Raw genomic sequence first — 21144 nt, 5'->3', positions numbered from 1 at the left:
AACGCATTCTTAACATAGCATTGATAACATTAATTTCCATATGTGCTTCATATATAGCTTTTATCTTCCTTCACTTCCCACTCTTCTTTCTCTTTCCTTCTCCCATTTTTTGGTTTTCTGGTTTGTATCACATCAAGACCAGTTACATGAAGACTTACATTTATGAAATGACTGGAATGCTAGATTGGAAAAGCAACACAACTGAAGCTGAGGTCATGGCAGCAATTCAGGTACCAATGGTTTGTAAACGACACCAGTATTTATGCTTAGTACTCAAATTAAACTTGTGACAAAGGGTGTTTTAATGCATTTTCCCATTTCCTCAGTGTTTAACTACCAGCTGCACAGTCGCACAGACAGGTGTTCAATAGAAGAAACATCCCAACATTTTCTATATAAATCAGTAAAAGCATTAAGCTGTCTTTTAGTTAGAAAAACTACTTTTCCAGTAGAAGATCATAGTTTTGCCTGTGACCTTGTGCAGGTGCAGTACAACAAAACCTTCATGAGCTTTGAGCTCAGTAAGTTGGTGTTCTGGTCACGCAGCGAGCTGCAATACCATGGGTGTGGCAAAGAAACCTGAGCAAACATGATGGTGACATAACTAACCAGAAGGAAGAAGGAACAACACTCACTGACTTTCTGAAAGTAGAAAGATGTAACATTGAAGTTATGTTTCAAGAATGTGCATTTTCACTTCAGTGGAGAAAATCACTGCTCATTGAGATATCAATCTGAACAAGATAAAATTCATAGCAAGAACAGACTACCTCTGAAGATAGTGCCAGTACAGGCAAACACTGCCCAAATACTGTTTTGCTGCCTATTTGTCAACACTCTTACAACAAAATAAAGTGCAAGGGAAAGGAGGTTGTTCATTCACAAAGACACTGAACCATGTGCATGCAAAATCTATGAGCAAAGCAGTGACCTCAGAGTTGGTATCATCCATAAAAGCAAAAGAGTGGACATTAACTTGTCAGTACAGTACTCAACCTGTGAGCCTCAGAAAGACCAATCAGAGCGAAATTAAGACGGACACCAGAACTGATGTCTGAAAACACATCAGAAAAAGACTGAAGAAGGAATATTTGTCTGCAGATAAATGGTGAACGTCTGCCCAAAAAAAAGAGGTTGCTTACAGTATGGAGATATCCACACAGATATGAAGTACTGACCTTTTATACATTTCCCTAAGAAAAAAGTGTAACAAAATAGGACTATTTTATCCTTTTATAAATATTCAGAAAAAAAGCGTTTCTGCTGTTCACATTAAACTAGGGATACTGCTCTTAAGAGAAACTGAGCTATTCTGCTTGCTCCAGTGATGCAAACTTAGGAAAAAAAAAGCCTTTTCTATTTAGTTCTTTAATCAAACAATTTTTCTGCCTCATTCTTCTGAAGGAGAAGATTATATACCACATTAAATATCAGATGCCCTACAGAAGAAAGTTGCCTGAGGATATAAAATACAGTTGTAAAATCAATGTTCCAGTAAAAGTTTTATGAAAACCATAAACCTTGGCTGACATAAGAAGTGAGCTAACACAAAGCAGTTTTTCTAAACTAAAAAAAAGTAAAACTTGATCATTTTACTGCATGTCAGAAACTTAGGAGATTTTTTAATTTTTTTTAGGGGGTTGAGGGGAAATAGAACTTCGAAGTAAATATACATACTCTGAATTTAATTAACATTAATTTAATGAATATTCCATGTGTTATTCCCATCTTTTATTAGAAAGTAAGCTCATAACAAAATTAAGTTACCAGCATGTAACAAGCTAGTACGCATCAGATAAGCAGCAGAAACTACCAAGTCATGGCTAGTAAAAGCAAGGAGAATTATAGCTTAATGCTGTTCCACTCATCTTAATGCAGATCACATGTGAAACTGAACTCCTTAAGATGTGTCTGATATGGAACAAGAGCACACATATTCAGAACACGTTCTGTGGCACAGATGATATGCAGAAACATGTATTTGAATCTTAAGACCTTAAAACAAAAAGAGAGATGAAACCTAGTACTTAAAATAAATTGCTTCAAAAATAGCTTGTATCAGAAACAAGACTGAGATTCAAAATCCCCAGATCCATCCACTTGTGATGTTTTAAACATTTTTTAGAAACCTCTGATGTTTAATAAGAGCAGGGTATTGCTCCAGGCACAACTAGGTTGGACATGTACTAGTTGGAAAGCAGATTTGCAGAAAAAAAGATCTGTGGGTCCTGGATGCCAACAAACTGCCTATGAGACAGCAATGTGCCCTCATACCAAATAAGTTCAACAGCATCATGGGTTGCTTTAGCATCATCAGCTGATGGGGGTGATGTTTCTCAGCTTTGGTGAGACAAACCTCTGGAATGCTAGGTCCAGCTCTGGGCTATCAAGTAGAATAGAAGAATAACATGTACATACCTGAGCAAATTCAGCCACAAAGAAGTTTAAGGTCTTGGAGCTTCTATCATATAAGGAGAGGCTAAAAGAACAGAAACTGTGCAGCCCGGAGAAGAAAAGGTTAATAGGTAGTTTAACACGATTCAGAAGTGGGGAGCAAGAGTAAAGAAGATGGAGACAAGAGACTTCTCATCGGTGCCCAGTGACAGAATGGGCGCAAACTGAAGCCACGAGAAAAAAAGTTAATATAAAGGACAGCTGAATATTGGAATAGGTTGTTCACAGAGGTGGAAGTATCCACCACTGAAGATATCCAAAATCCAATTTGACAATATACTGAAAAAACTGTTCTTGTTAACTTTGCGTTGGAATTGGAGGAAGAAAATGTTCTGTGGTTTTTTAGTATTGTATGATTCCATATGATCAGCAACCTCCGTGACACATGGTCTAAGAAGAAAAATGATCATCTCAACTGAAAAAAAATTAGAATAACAAAATTTCATTTTACAAAAAAAATAGAGCTATTAATTTTTACGCGGCTGGAACTGCTGTAGAAGCTCATCTACCGTAACAATTAAGAAGTAACAAAAAGTTAATAATTGGCATACATTCCTCTTACATAAAATCAAAATAAGACTTCCAGCAAAAGTAAAACCCCAACCTATGCATACAGTGTAACTAAGCATCTAAGCTCTAGTAATATACAGCTTTTTTAAGAAAAGACTCACATATTGAGGTTCTGAATTATCATTTACGGGAGTACTAGGATAAAGTATATTGAATTTTATCTACCCACAATTATTTCAATCAAATAGCATGCCTAAAAGATAAAAAGATAAAAAATAAGCAATTTTAAACAGAACACAGACATTACTGAAATGACAAAGAAAGAAGAAATTATTGAAAAGTGGATACATTAGGGATGATTTCAGATACAAGACTTGATGGATCTTGCCAATTTTATTTAACAAGATAAGAAATCCCACAGCTTCCCTGAAGCATTAAAACTTCTCTCTTCAGATGTGCAGCTGACCATCTGGGAGCTATACAGACTTGGCAGATTTCTGTACAGCTTGCTGAACTTACGAACTTATCTCATGATTACACTTCACTTTCCCAACAACACTTCTGGGAAAACAGGATCTCTTGATCTCCTAAGCAAAATCATTATACAAAACTTGTCATTTCATAAAAACATATATAATTGGAAGCTTCTGGATAAACTAACAAGCAGCAAAAACTAACACTCAATTGAAATTACCTTTAAGAGATCATACAGGATCTGGAGTCCTGTCGCTTTGCGCAGACAGGCTTGCAACACATGGCACTTCAGGCACGAATTGAGACAGGACACAATCAAAACAGCAATGAAAATATCTGAAGATATACTGAAGAGACATATCAAATTCAGACTAAATGAGACAGGCCTGAAGGAAAAGACATCTCTGATGTGCCATGTCAGCAGAAAAGAAGAGGTAACAACTCCTCAGAATTCTTACGGTCTTGGAGAAATTCCTGCAATCAGATGTTTTAGAAGGATGAAGACAAACATAGACAGAAGAGGAAAACAAGATTTAAAAAAAAAAATAGAATATGGACACTTATAAAATACTTCCACCACATCACAGGGGATGAAAATGATTGGTCTGTGGCCAAGGTAAAGTGAAAAAAGAAGCTAATCATAGGAATAAACTTTCACGCTCAGTGATGATGCAGCACTGCATATCAGAAAAGAAGACACAGAACAAATGAAGAAGGAACCTTAAAAGTAAACTTCACAAAAGTATTATTTTTTTTAATAAAAGATAATTCTACACCAACAAATCACTGCTCTACAGTGTAATATCTTTACAGTAAATGATGTGCCCTGTATTACCTGTGATTGTCAAGGCAGTAAGTTAAAACTGCCTGCTTTACTATCTGATGGAGCTTGTAGTAATTTTTTTTTGTTGATTTAACAGGCTTATTTCAGTACGGTCACACAAATTACCACAGGTAAAGTACGCGACAGTTCTTCAGAGGAAACCGACCACATACAAGTCCTTTTCCCACAGTAAGCAACAGATAAATGTGAACAGGCTTGCTGTAACTGCCACCCAAGTAGATAACTATACTTAACTTAGCACTGGAGAAAACAGTATGCACACAGCTAATGCACATAATTTTAATTCTTAACTCTTCTCCAAGTTCATACTCTTGTACATACTAGACACCTTGATATCAGGTCACACAGTTCAAATAGTGAAAAAAGTCAGATTTATACACACAATTAAATAACTTCACTTCCAAGAGATGTATCTCTCAAGAACTTCCAATGATGAACAGATGGGAAATACCATCTCACCAAATGACAAAAACATTTACTATCCATTACCACACTAAAATACAGAACAAGGTTTCCAATCTAAGATCAATCTCAGTATCTTAAATTGTATTTCACCCACACGCATACCTATGGACACTCTTATTTTCTGTATTAGGCAACTAAAACTACTTTTGACAAAGAAAGCCCATAAAATCCATTACTGGAGACAGGTATTCCTGTAGCTAATACCTAGAAGTGAAAATTACATCATCAAGATTCTGGTATCATCTCTAACAGACATCTGCATACATATGGGAATAACATTTAATTTCCTCATGTATGATATGAAAAAGTAGTCTTATCTGAAATCATTCATTACTAACGTCATGATCATTTTATTGTTCTGAGGCACAGGAATGGAACATACAGCATACAATTATTTTAACAATAAATGACAGGAGTTAAAGCAACAAACTGAAAGCACTGGATCCTAATGGAGGTAATAATTGTCTCGATTTGACAATCTATCACAAAATGTCTTTCACAAAAACATTTTATATTTAAGTGTGAGGGCCCTGCTTCCTCTGACATATTTTGTATCTTTTTTTAGAATCTGGTAAATTACTGTTCCACCACTCAAATAACACACTGCTAAGAAGGACAGCTAATTTGCAACACAAATACAACATATCCAGCACCTAGTCAATTCTCTCCCCACTAAATGAATAATTACTACTATCAGTATGCAGAATTACACAGGGCTGTGTCCTCAAGGAGGACTTTGGCAAGGATGCATGCCCATTTGCTGGTGTTTATTCCAGAACCATGAAATTTATCTGTCATGATGAATACAGAACTACACGGTTGTCTGACAAGCAATTTGTTGAAGTAAGAGCATATATTTTTCTTTAAAGAAAAAAAAATCTTTATATTCAGCAGAAACTCAAACAAGTTGTAAACTACCAAATCCAAGTTAAAGACATTACATTCGTAAGTCTAGAAACTGGGAATTACATAATTTTGTTTCTGGCTTCCCTGCAGAATTTCTTCAGGCCTGGTACTGATACTTCACTAATTATTTCCTCAAACATGGATTAGATATAAAACTTACTTTATCATGTAACACATAAAAAACCTTCTTATCTGCAATAAAATAAGACTACTGAAGACTGGTCCAAAGAGTTTCCCTAGTGCAGACAAGAGCCAAACTCTCACACCCTCTTCTCCTGGCCACATCTCCAACTGCGCATCCCAGAGCATCCAAGGCACTGGGTTCCTGCTAATCACAAAGACTTGTCTATCATCTTAAATTACCCAAAAATATTCCAATGAGCCCAAATAATTAATGTTATTTGACAAGGTCAGGCAGATTTTAATAGTTGTGGTAGTATTCAGAAATCCATAGTGTACTTTTGAAAATAAGAATGGCCAACAGCAGAAGTTCTCCACAAGCTACTAACTTAGCCACCGGAATATAACTGAGTGGGAGCATGGAACTGGAATAACTTATTACACTTCCTTTAAGTCAGTGGTGGTTTTGCTTTTTAGTTTTGTCATGAAAATCACACAACCCTACTGTCTGACTGTGTATCTTATTAACTCTCCTTAACTTTCTAAAATTTATTATAACAGTATATAAAAGGAGGCTATAAGAAAGAAGGGAACCAACTCTTTAGCAGGACCTCTTGTGATTGATAGAGTAAGAAGAAATGGTTTCAAGCTAAAAAAAAAACCTGGATATTAGAAAAAGGGATTTTTTTTCATAAGGGTGGTAAAGCACTGGAACAGACTGCCGACAGATACAGTGGGTGCCCCATCACTGCAGACACTCAAGTCAGGCTGCACTGGGTTTTGAGCAATCTGATGTAACTGTAGGTGTTCCTGTTCATTGCAGAGGACCAGTTCTTTCCTACTCCAATGACTTTATGAACTAAAGACGCATTAACAGATGGTCTACAGTGACTGAAGTGTTGGTATATAATAATGAAAATATTACCACAAAAAAATCTGCTACTGCAATGTACATTTAACCCTAAGGATTCAAAAAGAAACAAGCTGTTTCTAGCTTAAACAACTCAACAAACACTCTGCAAGGTCTAGAAAAATCAAAATGACATCACTGGTGGATTTCCTCTCCCTGAGGGTATTTAAGAGATACATGGACATGGCAGTAGGCATGGTCTAGTGATGGGACTCAATAGGTCATTGTTGATGGTTGCACCTCATCATGCTGTAAGTCTTTTCTGACTAGACGATTCTGTGATTATATGGGTGACAGCTCTTCAGGAAGCCAAAATAAACAATGATAAATAGGAGCAGAAATTAGGTTGACACATGGAAATTCAAATTAAGAACAGGAATACAATGCAATACAATACCTCCTATTTCATAATTAGTTAAGCAATAATAGGCCACAGTAACCTTATAAGCTTCATAGTAGAAGGAACTGCATAGCTAAGGTAAAACCAATTAACTACTCTAGTATCCTTAGATAAAAACTGCAAATTAATACAAGTATCAGAACTAAAAATAGTTATAATACTTCTAAAATATTTTAATATATTGGGTACTGAAGCAACATATTTTATTGCTAAACTGAAATCTTACATATAAGATTATAAATCTTACATATGAGCTTCAGTTCCTCAAAACAGTTTCAACAGCACTTCCTCTAGAAAGCAACAGTAAGAAAAACATACATGAAAAACCGTTGTGCTATATTTAACGCAGTAGTGGCATTCTGGACTTAATTGTGAGTTATTTGTTCAGATTATCCTTCAGAAACATAGCAGTAGATCTAAAATGATTAATGCTATCTGTTTTCTTAGTAGTTCAGCAGGCATTTAATTCTCCTAACCTTTCAAATACTTCTCTACAAATAACTGACAACACTATCTCCCACTCTTCACGTTATGGTCCTACTGGTTCTTCCAAATTAATCATAAGAAGTACAATAAAGTCAGATTCTGTTCACAGCACCAAAAAAGCAACAACAACAAAAAACACCAAGGTAAATAAAATAACAGCATTTCTCTAGCTTTCTCATAAATGACTTATTACCAAAACAGTGTGCTCGAGGATGAGATACCACCCTCACTAAAAGAAAGACGTTGAGGCTCTAGAGTGTATCCAAAGGGCAATGAAGCTAGTAAAGGATCTGGAGCACAAGCCTTAACAGTAAGTGGCTGAGGGAACTGGGACTGTTTAGTTTGGAGAAGGCTCAGGAGAGACCTTATCACTCTCTACAATAACCTGAAAGGAGACTGCAGAGAAATGAGGGGGGGGGGGGGGGGTCAGTATTGCAGGTACCTAGTGATAGAACAAGAGGAAACGATCTTAAGTTGCACCAGGGGTGGTTCAGACTGAGTACCAGGAAAAACTTTTAAGAAAGTGTGGTAATGCATTGGTACAGGGTGCCCAGAAAGGTGGTGGAGTCACTACCCCTGGAGGTGTTCAAGAAAAGTGTAGATGTGGCACTGAGTAATATGGTTAGCGGGCATGGTGGTGATAGGTTGATGGCTGGACCAGATGATCTCAGAGGTCTTTTCTGACCTTAACAATTCTATGATTATACAGTGCAGATACATAAAAAGCAACAGTCTTTAGTCTGTTCACATTCTGTATGTTCTTGTTATTTGTATCAAATTCCCCTTATTTTCTTTTCTGTTGTTTCTTCTGGTCTCCCTACATTTGTCAATATAAATATTAGAGTAACAACTACAAAAGCTACATACAAAAGAAACTACAAAAGCTATATATAAAAGCAGATACGAATGGATTAAGGTAGGTGAAATGTGTAATTGTCCATGGCATTTTCAGATTCACAGAGGGCAATTATAATTTATTATTCATGAAAGGACCTTTAAATTAAGTAGGCAGGTACCCTTTAGCTCTCCCAGTATAAATGGAAAGATTATAAAGGATGGATATAAAATGACTGTAACATCTCAGTATAGTTACTAGCAAGTAAAAAATGTCAATTAGCTGAAATAAGTGAAATATCATTTTATAATAGTCAGTACACATAGAAGGACATAATATACACAAACACAGACTGTATGTAGGCTGGGGCTACTGCTACTCAAAACCGAAGGATGGCATCAGATACTCTCAAATCTCAAAATGACTTGCAAATTTACACAAACATATAAATTTAAAATGGAAATGGTAAGCAAAGTGGGGACTCTCACTACCAGCACCTCAGCCACCAGAAGTGGTGAACCTAAAACTCATTTGGCAAAAACGTTCTGTAGAGCAGGAAGAAGAGGTAAGCACAAGTTGTGCTCCCAATCCCACATGACAACTGAGATAATATAAAATGCAGCATGTTTCTACTGATGAGCAGCCTCACAGGAAGCTACAGATTCAGATTCATGATTGGTTTTCGCAGGCACATAATACTGCCTATTGAGAAAACAGCATCAAGAAATGTTTGACTATTTCCTTCCATTTTTCTTATAGCACAACATGAGAAGAAAAATAAATTAATAAAGATTCAACAGAAGATTAATTTCATGTGTTTTTATCTACACTGGTTACTGGTAGAAATAATCAAGCCATTTAGACCACAATATCTTATGCTTCTAAAGCCTAACTTCTAAAATAAACTCATTCCTCATTTTATGACTCAAATTCCAAGCCCTGCACCTAGCGGTGAAGATGAACACAAACATCTTGAGCTCTGGAATGATTCCCTGCCAATTAAGCAACCAATGGATTTAGAATATAATTTCACAAAAGGACATGACAACAGACATGACTTAGCTTAGATCATCTATATAACTAAAAGGCCTCTTGTGAAGAAAAAAATGAGGCAAGCAAAGTTTGATCATTTCAGCCTTGTATCTGGACCTGTGCCTGAAGAGTGGGCCCTGAGGGGTGGGGTGGACACTACTCTGTTGGAGTAGTGCTTGGAGAGCTGCTGTGGAAAGCCCACAGTTTGGGGAGGATGGTATCCTGTGGGAGCATGTGAAGCAGAGGCAGACCATGGGGGATCAGCCAAGACAAAGCATTTACGACAATGGGACTGCCACAGCTCATATTTACCATTCAGCTGTGCCACGAAGGGGGAGGAGGTAGATGAGGATGGATGGGAGGAAGATGTTCTTAGTTTGCTTTTAGTTGTCACTGCTCTGGTCTGTTAAGAACAGGAAGTAAATTACATTAATCTCCCAGTGTGGAGTCTGTTTTGCCCATGATGGTAATCAGTGAGTAATCCTGTCCTTACCTCAACGCTTCAGCCCATTTTCATCATACTTTTTCCCCTTCTTCCATTAAGGAGGAGGAATAAAAGGGTACTTTTGGTGTTTAGCTGCCCATCAGGGTAAAACCACAACGATCACTTAAAATGCATTCAAAAACTGTAAGTTAATTAGAAAAGTTCAGGTCTCCTGTACTGAAGCAATGCTGCATACAATAAATATCAATTTACCTAAAATTAACTGTACCTAAAACTTTCTTAGATTTTGTGAGATATTTGACTCTGGAAATTAATTTTATTTTGGTATTTATGATACTAATATTTGCTTATTTCACTCAGTGTATCAGCAGCACTAACATTTTTCTCCAGTATCCAATACAAAGAGATTCACAAGAATTTATGGGATCTCTTTAAATCCCATAAAAGAAATCAGGTGCTAAAACACAAAACTCATGAAACTCAATTCATTCAAATCCACCCACAATACACAAGGAAACTGATTTTTGAAAGGCAAATAAAAATGTATTAATATAAAGTTGTAAAACCATACATTGTTCAGTTCTTAGTAGACCCAAAATGTCAAAAATATTAGTAATTTTGATCAGTAAAGTTCTTTGAAAACTGGAACTTGAAATAACTCTTACTGAGCAACAATTTCATTTTAGAACATGCAACGTTTCAAATGAAATGTCCAGGAAAACCAGTTGTGTCAGTAATGCCAGGGAAAGTTGATCTTCTAACAATCAGAACAGTTCCACTGTCAAACGAGACTTCAGACAATTAAAACACATACGTCAACATCCAGATTCATTGAGGTAAATTTATCATCATCATCACAAAGCTAATTGCCAGGAAAATGAATGGTTGTATTAAAGCCTCCAGACACATATAAATTCTTACAGAGAAACCTAGACAGCAGAACACCATGCAGTAAGTTCATGTTATTTAACATACTTAGTAGATGTCTTCTATTTTTAACAGTAAAGTAGCATTGCAGGGCAAGGTGACTACAAGCCAGTATTCAATGCCAGCATCCCTCCAAAATTTCCCCAAATAATGTTGTTTTAAAAAAAAAGTCCAAATCCATTTTTTTTTCCAGAAGAGACAAAATGTTAAGCCATGGTCTACAGTAGACCTGGCAGGTCAAAGACACAGAATGTTTTCTAAGACTTGTCATTTAGTTGCTGAAGTTATTAAAGCAGTCTGAAATGGCTTAAACAGAGCAAGTTTCTCATGGAAGTTTCTTATAGAATGAAGATTTCCACAATTGTTTATCAGAAAGTTAGAAAAAAAAACTTAAGAGATATATTTTCTCTGCTATTTGGCTACAGAGCACCAACTAGAGGTAGACAGAAAAAAGTGCAGAATATTATACATGGGATTCTTCATTTGAGATTGGGATAGACGAACTGATCATGCATCTTCAGCAAGTTTGTGGATGACACTAAATCAAGGGTACAGTTGACACACTGGATGGGATGCCATCCAGGTTATCTAGAAAGGCATGAGAGGTGGACCCATGCAAACTTCTTGAAGTTCAATAAGGCCACATCTAAAGTTGTGCACCTGGGTCAAGGCACTCCCGAACATGAATACAGGATGGGGAATGAGTGGACAGAGAGAAGCTCTGGTAGGTAGTGATGGATGGAAAAATTCAACAAGAGTCAACAACATACACTTGCAGCCCAGAAGGTGAATTGGGCTGCATTAAAAAAAAAGAGGTGACCAGGAGGGCAAGGAAGAGATTCTCCTCCCCCTCTACTTTGTTCTCATGAGATCTCACTTGCAGTAACGTGCCCCCAGTGTCCAGGGGTCCCAGCACAAGAAAGACGAGGTCCTGTTGAGGCATGTCCAGAACAGGCAGGTGGACCACCTCTCCTATGAAGACAAGCTGAGGGAGCTAGGCCCATTCAGCCTGAAGAAGAGAAGGCACCAAGGAGAACCCACTGCAGCCTTTCAGTAATACCTAAAGGGTACCTACAGGAAAGATGGGGAGGGACTTTTTATCAGGCAATGTAGTGATTCAACAAGAGGGTAAAGGCATTACATTAAAAGAGCACAGCTGTAGATTAAACTTCAGAACAAATTCTCCGCTCAGAGGGCACTGAGGTAACTGGCACAGGCTGCCAAGAGAAACTGTGGTGCCCCATCCCTGTAGGTGTTCAAAGCCAGGCTTCATAGCGCCCTAGACAACCTGATCTAGTAGGTAGCAGCCCTGCTCACAGCCATTCAATCTCAATTTGAAATACAATGGTAAAGTTTAACAAATATAATCACTATAACATCATGACAGAAAGGTGGGTTTCATCTGTTTTTAAAATTTTGGTGGTTTGTTTCTGGGAAGGTGGCTCTTCTGCTTTTTTAAATAGATGCAACTTTTGCTAAATTTAGCTTTTTATAACACAAAAATACTGACCACAACACTAAACATGCTTTTGAAAGGACTGTCTTCTTATGACTCTTTACAGGTATCCATACACACACACACACACATATATAAGGAATATATATATTATTTATTTATTCATAAGGAATATATATATATATAGGAATTATAGACTACTTATTATGAATACTGACAAATTAGTGCCAGGAAAAAAAAAAAGAAAAAAAAAGTCTCAACTACTAAAATATGGATTAAGCAGCACATCTTAAAATATTGTTTTAAAATACAGCAATGGGCTAGAAAATCTCACTGAGAAATTTTTACAGAATAATTCTCCTAGAAGAGTAAACCATTTCATGGAAGGTGACTTATTAACTGCTCTGTTTGTAGCACTTTGAAAATATCTTGTTTAATATGATACTGAAAAAGCTAAACCAAAGATACTATTAGTTGATCTAATTTACATTAGCAACTGACAAAGCCAATATCGATTTTTTATTTTAATATTGGAAAATCTCTGTAAGCTCAGCCACAATATAGTGTTCCAGATGAAATTGCTATTTCCCAGCTATAGAAGTAGAAACTTTTAATTTAATAGGGAAACAATAACACTAGAAATAAGAGAATAGTTAACTTATATTTTTCATAGGTTATTGAAACACAACATGCAAACCAATAAGAACATAAATCCAATAGTGTCTATTTGTAAAAAACAATTCAGGTAAGCATTTTCTGCATTCTTTTGGGGTTTAATGAGAAGAACTCTATCTCCACCTGCTGGACAGCTCAGAAAAATGTTTATTTAAAAAAAAAAAGTTATCTACATCAATATGCAATTCAACTATACGAAAGACACCAGTATGACAGAACTACTCCTCTCCTTACAGCCAGCCTTAAAAGCACTTTACGTTACAGGATTTTTCATTCTATTATTTAGCCCTACCTGAGCTCTTAACCCTACACATTCCATTATTTACTCTCACCAGAATCTCAAACTTGTCTCCACACAAAGGTTTGTGGCCAACAGAAATTGCACTTGCAAACTGTTGGTTTTTTTTTCAAAAGACTGAGACAGAGTACAGTTTTTTTATTACTTCATGCAGTGCAGTATTTAAAAATATACATACATATACAACAATCAACAAAAAAAAACTCTTTAAAAAAAAAAAAGATATTCTGGTGCATGGGGACACATCCATGCTAGTATCTAAGCTTGGACAATATGCAAGCATTTTCAGTTTCGTGCAAACAAAAATAATCTCTCTAAAACAGTCTCCACAATAACACTGTTTGATTGAGCCAATTCTCACCTTTGCTTCATCCACACTTCCTTACCCTCAGTGTTCAAATTCCTGCCACACCCAGTAAAGATTCTCCTTCGTCCTCCCCTTACTGTTAATACATTTGTAAGAAATAAAAAAATTGTTCTCTTTTACTATAGTGGTCAGGTTGAACTCAAGCTGGGCTTTCAGCTGTCTCATTTTCTCCCTACATACCTTCTCCATTTCTTTGTACTCTCCCTGAATTGCCTGTCCCTTCTTCCACAGGAGGCAGACTCTTATTCACTTGGAGTCTCAGAAGATGTTCCCTGTTCATCCATACCAATTTTCTTCCTCACCGGCTCGTCTTAGGGTACAGGGCTGAAGCCTGTGCCTAAAAGACTTCCCTCTTGATGAGCATTCAGCCTTCCTGGACTCCATGACCCATTCAACCAAGGGACCCTCCCTACCAGTGTTCTAAACAGTTCAAAGTTCTCCCTTCAGGAAAGGAGGAAAGGGGACTTACCCCTTCTGACTTCACCAATGTCATGGTTTTATGATTTTTTTTTGTTATCGGTATTCCAGATCATAACATCATGTGAGGCACTGGGAATTAAAGAGTTAATGCTCTAAGTCCATGTACTGCTGAATTTATGGATACCTGGCTCTCAGAAGAGAAGGATAACCACATACCCCAGAGGACTTTGTATTCCTGTTTTCCACCCAAAGAGAAAGATAAAACTGCATGCAAGTCCCAGAGACTTCCTCTTTTGCTGTTCACCTCAGCAGTACATGTTCCATAGTGGTCTGACCCTCAGGCTCAGTGTAAGGCCTTTGGTTTTCAGACACTCTCACTCATTTTATTTGATTTGTTAGCTTCAGCTCTAATTATATTGTATTATACTGTATTATTTGCATTCCAATATCTTATTTAGTAAATTAGTTTTCCTTCTCAAATCACTGCTGCTGTTTTTGTGTTCAGGCCCATGTCCCTACTCTTTCCCTTTTTCCCCCTTCCCCTTCCCTGTGGTGTGGGTCCATGGGTCCCCTGCTCCATCAGTCATGGAACCAGGCAAAACTGGCCCACAATGCACTGACAACCAAGAATCAAGGACTCTACCATTTCATGGTCAGTATCTCTCAATGTCATTGAAGGGACAGAGGAAAACACCATTTCTGCTCCTACTCCATCAAGTAACAGCCCTGAAGTCTCTTTAGATAGCTGTCAGGATTCTCACGACTTCATTGCTGTCAGCTTAAAATACCAGTAAGGGACAATAATCAGAGGGGTGAACCAGACAAGGGAGTCTCCTAGTAATGTCCCTGACCCAGGTACCAGGGAGACAGCACACCTCTGTATGTCTTCTGGCTGACTCAGAGGATTCCTCTGTTTCTCTCAGAAGAGACAGTCATCTAGGACAATTTCCCTTCTTCCCTTTTTGGCAGAGGCAGTATGGCAGGGAGACCACACGGACACCAGGTTTCAGTCAAGGAGAGCGATATATAAGTTTTTTTTTTTATTGTGAACAGGGTCTCTTCTTACACCTTTTTGTCTACAGACTGTACTTTTCCACTAACAGTTCATTGGTTAACTATCCTGCTAAACAACAGCAGTTGTTTTGTGAATTCTTATCAATATGGACATGACAAAGCAATGCCAGACCACAAGGCTCCCAACAGTCCTTCACCACATCCCTTGTTTCTTCCTTTCGTGATTATTTCACCCAGGGTTTCATGGTCAGGAGTCCAATATTTCTGCCAGCTACGGAATGTGCAGAGCCCCAAGGCAATATTCCCACATCACAGTCAGTCATCTCACCCTGATGACATTCCAAGTGGACCTCCAACCACATCCTCACTCATCTCTCCATCTCTCCGTCAAGTTCCAGAGCCTCAAACATATTACAGAAGAGAACCAGGGGAATCAAAGTAGGTAGGGACAGTTTGCCTGCAATGCCACACTGGGACCAGTTTCCACTCCTCATTTCTTAGGTCCCATCCCTCTGCCCAACAGTGGCATGGTTGGTGGTTTACCACTTGGGAGTTATTATCCCAGTGCCTTTCTCCCAGGTACAACTGGAAGTTACTCCAGCAGTCTATCTCCTGCTCACAATCCCTCGAGCTCCCTAACCTCTTCACCTCCTCTATGAGCTCTGCCACACAATGAGCAGATCACTGCTTCCCAGGCAGCTGTCATAAAAGCTCAAACACGTTTTGCTGGTGACAGCTTCCTTCTATCATTCATTTGTGCCACTCCTGATTTTTCCAAAGGCAAAGAGCAGGCTGCACAAGTTTTTTCCAGTTACATACTACTCCTTGACCCCAAAGACTCTCTTCACACGCACAGGTCACTCAGTTTGATTTCAGACACATACTTAACTGCACACAAAAACAGAAACATGCTGGGGAAGTAACACCATCACTACCATGATTATCCTTTACCAGAAACTACCTGGCCTACACAGGCATACAAGGACTAAGTGCTACACTACACGATGATACTGGATCCACTTGCAAAACTCTATCACATTAGGAACATATGAATAACTTGTGTTGGATGGAACCCATAAGGATCATTGAGTTCAACTTCTGGCTCCACCCAGGACCACCCAAAAATCAGACCAAAAGTTTCAGAACTCTGTCCAGGCACTTTCAAACTCAGGCAAGCTTGGTGCCATGACCAATTCCCTGTTCCAGTGCCTAACCACCATCTGAGTAAGGAATCTTTTCCTGATATCCAACCAGAACCTCCCCTGTTGCAGCTTCATACTTGATTAATATACTATATTAATATACTGTAGTCTCTTTTCACAGAATCACAGAATCACAGGGGTTGGAAGGGACCTCAAGAGATCATCGAGTCCACCCCCCCTGCCAAAGCAGTTCCCTACACCAGGTCGCACAGGTAGGCATCCAGGCAGGTCTTGAATATCTCCAGAGAAGGAGACGCCACAACCCCCCTGTGCAGCTGTGCCACTGCTCCGTCACCTTCACCGTAAAGAAGTTCTTGTGCACATTCATGCAGAACCTCCTGTGCTGCAGTTTCTGTCCGTTCCCCCTTGTCCTGTCTCCACACACTGCTGAAAAGAGTCTGGCCTCACCACTTTGTCCCCCACACCTCAGATATTTATAAACCTGGATCAGGTCCCCTCTCAGTCTTCTTTTCCCAAGGCTGAACATTCCCAGTTCACTCAGCCTTTCTTCATAGGGGAGATCCTCCAGGCCCTTCACCATCTTTGTGGCCCTGTGCTGGACTCTTTCCAAGAGATCCCTGTCTTTTTTTATACTGAGGAGCCCAGAACTGGACAAAGTTTCAATCAGAAACGAACATACTACTTTCCCATTTATTTATTTATTATTTAGTCTCTGCTTCTTCATCAAATCTGTTTCCCCTCAGAATCCCCTCCTTCTCTTCATCTCACCAGCAACATCAGCTAAGATACCACACCTTAGTTTCCCACTAGCTTTCAGTATTTTCTTTTGATTATCTACTGTTAAATCAATACCACTCCTTTACCTGAATGCTGCACCATCCAACCCAAACGTGTAACTGCTACTACACTTCACTATTTCAGGAAACCACCTGTACAAAGTTGTTCATTTCTATACAAGTCTCTTTAAGTTGTACAAAATGTTTATTATGAAAAAAATAACCTTACAAGCCGCTTCCTTGTAATGGTATGTCAACTATTCCACCTCTTTAAGTAATAAAAGCCTCCCACAGAGAGCTCAGCTTTCAATCTATATGAAAGCTTTTTTAAAAGTAAGTATGCTTGAAAGTTATGTCACCAACAATACCACACTAATTGATGGTGGCAATGCCCCTTCAAGTATTAGATTTGAAATACAGAATTTCTGTTGAACCTCAGATATGTGTTAACAAAAAAGACAGTGAAAAATCTTCTAAAAACTACATTTTAATTTCTTGTCTTTTCCATACATCTTTATAAGCCACTTAGCTTTTCTCTGTGGTTCTCATAATCTCTCTGGAAAGACACAGTTCTCATTAAATTCACAATAAAATCACATGCTACTACTCATGAATGGGTTAAGTTTTTGTACTGTTCTCTGATAAACGTTAAACTGAAAGTTTTAGGACAAAACTCAACCACTCAGGCTAAACAAAAGCACCAAGAATTACCCGCCTCTAAGCTGTTCTCTCTGAATGCCTCAGTCTTCTTCTGACTGTCTGTACTGACAGGTACAGCTTAACAGAAGACAGGTATGTACTGACTTATTAAGGAATTACTTCTGTCAGGAAATTAACATCACTGCTGACCTGGAAAAATGAATAAAGCATGGATGTTCACACAACTACAGTCAGAATTCAGATTTAGATATCAAGTATTTTGAAGTTTTTGAGGGATCTAATATTAGAACTGTGTTGGTTTTTTTCTCTTCTAGAGAAGATCTAACCAAATTATGGAGTTTTGAAAAGCGATTTAGAGTGCCTCATCCCTCTTCTGTTCATATCTCACTCCGAAGTTACTTTCTGCTTGAAGCATAGTAGAAACAATTTATGAAACACCATTTCAAAAAAATCCTGTTCAAGTCCTGACTCAGGACTATTATCAGGAAACATTCAGAGGCCACCTAAACCTGATTTGTCAAAAGAATTAGACAAATCACAGCGTATTGGTTGCTCTGTGCAAATTTCCCTAGTCACTACATACGTATAAAGACACTTACTCTTCATAACATTGAAGTGAGATTACCACACATTTACAGGACAGGATGAGGCTACCTGAATAGCTGAAACATTATTTACAGTACAGCATAGCTCACAATATTTTATTTACCCTCTGAAATTTCATATGCAATCAGTTTTTCATCTCTCTCCGTTATTTCTTGTTAAGCAAACACGCTGATGTGAGACTTGAACACAGACTTCACAGCAGCCAACATCAACTCCAAAACACAAAAATAAACCCACTCAACATCAGACTGTAGACACAAAATTTAAAGACAGTGATTGGTGTATTTTTCAAACATGAGGAGAATGAATGCAGCAATCAGTAATTAGTTTAGAAAAAGGATTAAATTAACATCTAGCGCTTACTCAGCCAAAGAAAGACTAAGACAACATCGGTACCTCCTGTTTTCAGCCAAACTTGCACCTTCATCCTTCAGCTGTTTGCTTTTCTTTACACAGTCTTCGAGGAGAACTTCCTTCCTTCTCTTGGTGGCGTGCACCCAGTCCTCATCTTCATCAGCACCAGGGCCCTTCTCGTCGGCAGCCTCAGCTTCAAACTGCTGGGAAGTGGCTCTGGAGACCTTCTCGCCAATCTTCCTCTTCCAGCCAAAGGAGGCCATTGGGAGAACTAGAGGAAAGCAGATTTCAGTGAACACAGCTTACTCATCTTGGCTCTCAGAGCAGTAATGCGCAGCAGAACGCCCGTCACCCACTTAGGTTCTGCCCACCACCTTCACGGCAAGCGTTAGCGAGGGCTCTGAGTAAAGACAGGCAAAAGCATCAAGCGATGCACCCCCCAGGCCCAGCTGCTGGCGCGCAGCGCTACGCCGAGCTCCCGCGGAGCCGCAGGGCCACGGCCCGGACGCAGGCATGACAGCTGCCCGCAGCCCATCCAGCGGCGGAGAGGGTCAGCCCGCCGCCACAGCCCGCTACCTGCGGCCCACAGCCACCCCTCAGCCCGCGCCGCCACTCACCCGCCGGAAGCGGAAGGGCGGGGCGACAGCGCTACGCCGCGGGGGGAGGGGCGGGGAACGGTAAGTGCCGCGCATGGGGGCGGGGCGTGGCTGAGCCGCGGCGGCGGAGCGACGGTGCCGCGGTACGGAGACCGAGCCGAACGTGGGCGGTACAGCGCAGCCGCCACGGCGCTGCTCTTTCCAGCAGCCCTCAGTTACCGGCACTGCCCAGCCATCACTGGGCAGTACTTTCTACCCTGACGATGCATAACACCACGAGACAGCACGCACCGCCAAATGGGATGGGTTAAGTACTTCAGTTTTTACTTTAGGTTAAGGTTCTGGAAGTTTAAAAAGTGAACGCAGTTATAAACAAGCGTTTTTGCATTCATTACTTTGTCAGAAAAATCAACATAGGAAGTAGGCACATCTTTATTAAAGAACAGGACTTATTATCTTACACTGGTAATCAACTGGTAAAATAACATCTCCAATTTTGTAGTTAATGTTCATAACAAGACAAACACGACAGAGGTGAAACCTTCTTTGTTGTTTTTAGCATTACACACCCAAATTATACTTTGCTTTTTAACTCATTACCCATTGAGCTCAGAAATAATCAGGTTTATCTGCGCTTCTGTAAAGTCAGAACACAGGAAAAATAACAGTACACTCCAACTGTATAAGCTTTGGATTGTAGAGCAACACATTTGACCAATTTCTATATCTGCATCCATTGCATCATTACATTCCCAGCATTTTTCTCAGTGAAGTTCAGTCTCACAGGTGGACAGGATGCTAAAAAAAGGTCTTCAAGCTCAGCAGGAGCATCTGAAGAAAGCAGTTTAAAAATAAACATTACAAAGCATAAGAAAGTGACACTACAGACAACTGCACTGGATTCAAATAGGTTGTCATTCCCTTCCTCCCTCCCCAAACCTGTATAAAAAATCATCAACAAACCTTTGGCCATCATAACTGTTGTGTCATACCAACAAAATTTAACTTGTTCAGACAGCAAGACAAGTAAAAACCACGGTTGCCTTAAAGCACAGGAGAGACAAAATAAGTGTATAAAAATTAAAACCTGTTTGCACCTTTACACCTTGCACTGGCGATCAGCATTACAAATCTATGCACCAGGAGCAGATACCATTCATAAATACTTAGTTAAACATATGCAAGAGACAGTTTCAGTGATCCCCAACCAACTCCAGATGAGGAATTACTGCAATAAAAAAATCTGTGCGTTTGTTATATTTGTACAAGTGCAATATTTAAGTTTCAAAGCAAAAGGATAACAAAGTGAGCGCACCTATTATTCAGAACCTTTCCTTGCGTGACTGGAGAAAGGACCTAAAAGTAGGTTTCATAGCTGGTCCCATATATTGTCATCTCAATCTCAATAGTTACCAAGTTTTATCTAAGAAAATCCTTCCACTCTGCGCTACAGTAATATAACCTTGCATTACAAGGGACCATGCAAGACACTACTTGAGGACAAAAAAACTGAAATTGTACCTACAAACAAGATAGGCCACACAACTGCCCAGTTGAGAAGAGCTATAGCAGATTTGATGCTTAAGCATATGTAAATTTTCTCAAATTGTAACAGGAATTTCTGGACTGAAGCCAGCTGGACTGCATTAGACTGTTTGTGTCACCTGTAGTTAGCACTGTGTCAAGGATGAAATCTCAGACTCATCTTTGGCAAGAAGTCCCATCCATTCCGACAGGGTCCAGGTTTCACTGTTTATACTAATACCTTCTCCAGTTTCTAAATGAGAGAGCAATCTTTTAAACTAAGCCATGAAGCTTATTTTGAAAATAAGAATGAATCCCTGAATGTTTTATGGCAATTTACTGTTCAACATTTACATCCATTAGTGCTAGATGAAAATGGAACTGTGGGTATGTACATCCAATTTACAAGATAATTTAACATTTTTGA

The 21144-nt window shown here is 38.9% G+C and overlaps 1 protein-coding gene across 1 annotated transcript in view; it reads right to left on the bottom strand.

Moving 5' to 3' along the window:
- The window catches only part of TTC33 (tetratricopeptide repeat domain 33), a 37308-nt gene extending 18407 nt beyond the window's left edge, over positions 1-18901 (bottom strand). Inside the window, exon 1 of the mRNA XM_065739956.1 lies at positions 18640-18901. Coding sequence (XP_065596028.1) covers positions 18640-18860 — 221 coding nt within the window. The 5' untranslated portion in view covers positions 18861-18901. The remainder of the gene's footprint in view (positions 1-18639) is intronic.
- Positions 18902-21144: the final 2243 nt, after the last annotated feature.

This window comes from Cyrtonyx montezumae, unplaced genomic scaffold, assembly GCF_038088225.1.
Source record: "Cyrtonyx montezumae isolate F1298 unplaced genomic scaffold, pur_monq_1.0 scaffold_25, whole genome shotgun sequence".
NCBI lineage: Eukaryota > Metazoa > Chordata > Aves > Galliformes > Odontophoridae > Cyrtonyx > Cyrtonyx montezumae.
The sequence above is the reverse complement of the archived record's forward strand: the minus strand, read 5'-3'. Positions and strand labels throughout refer to the sequence as shown.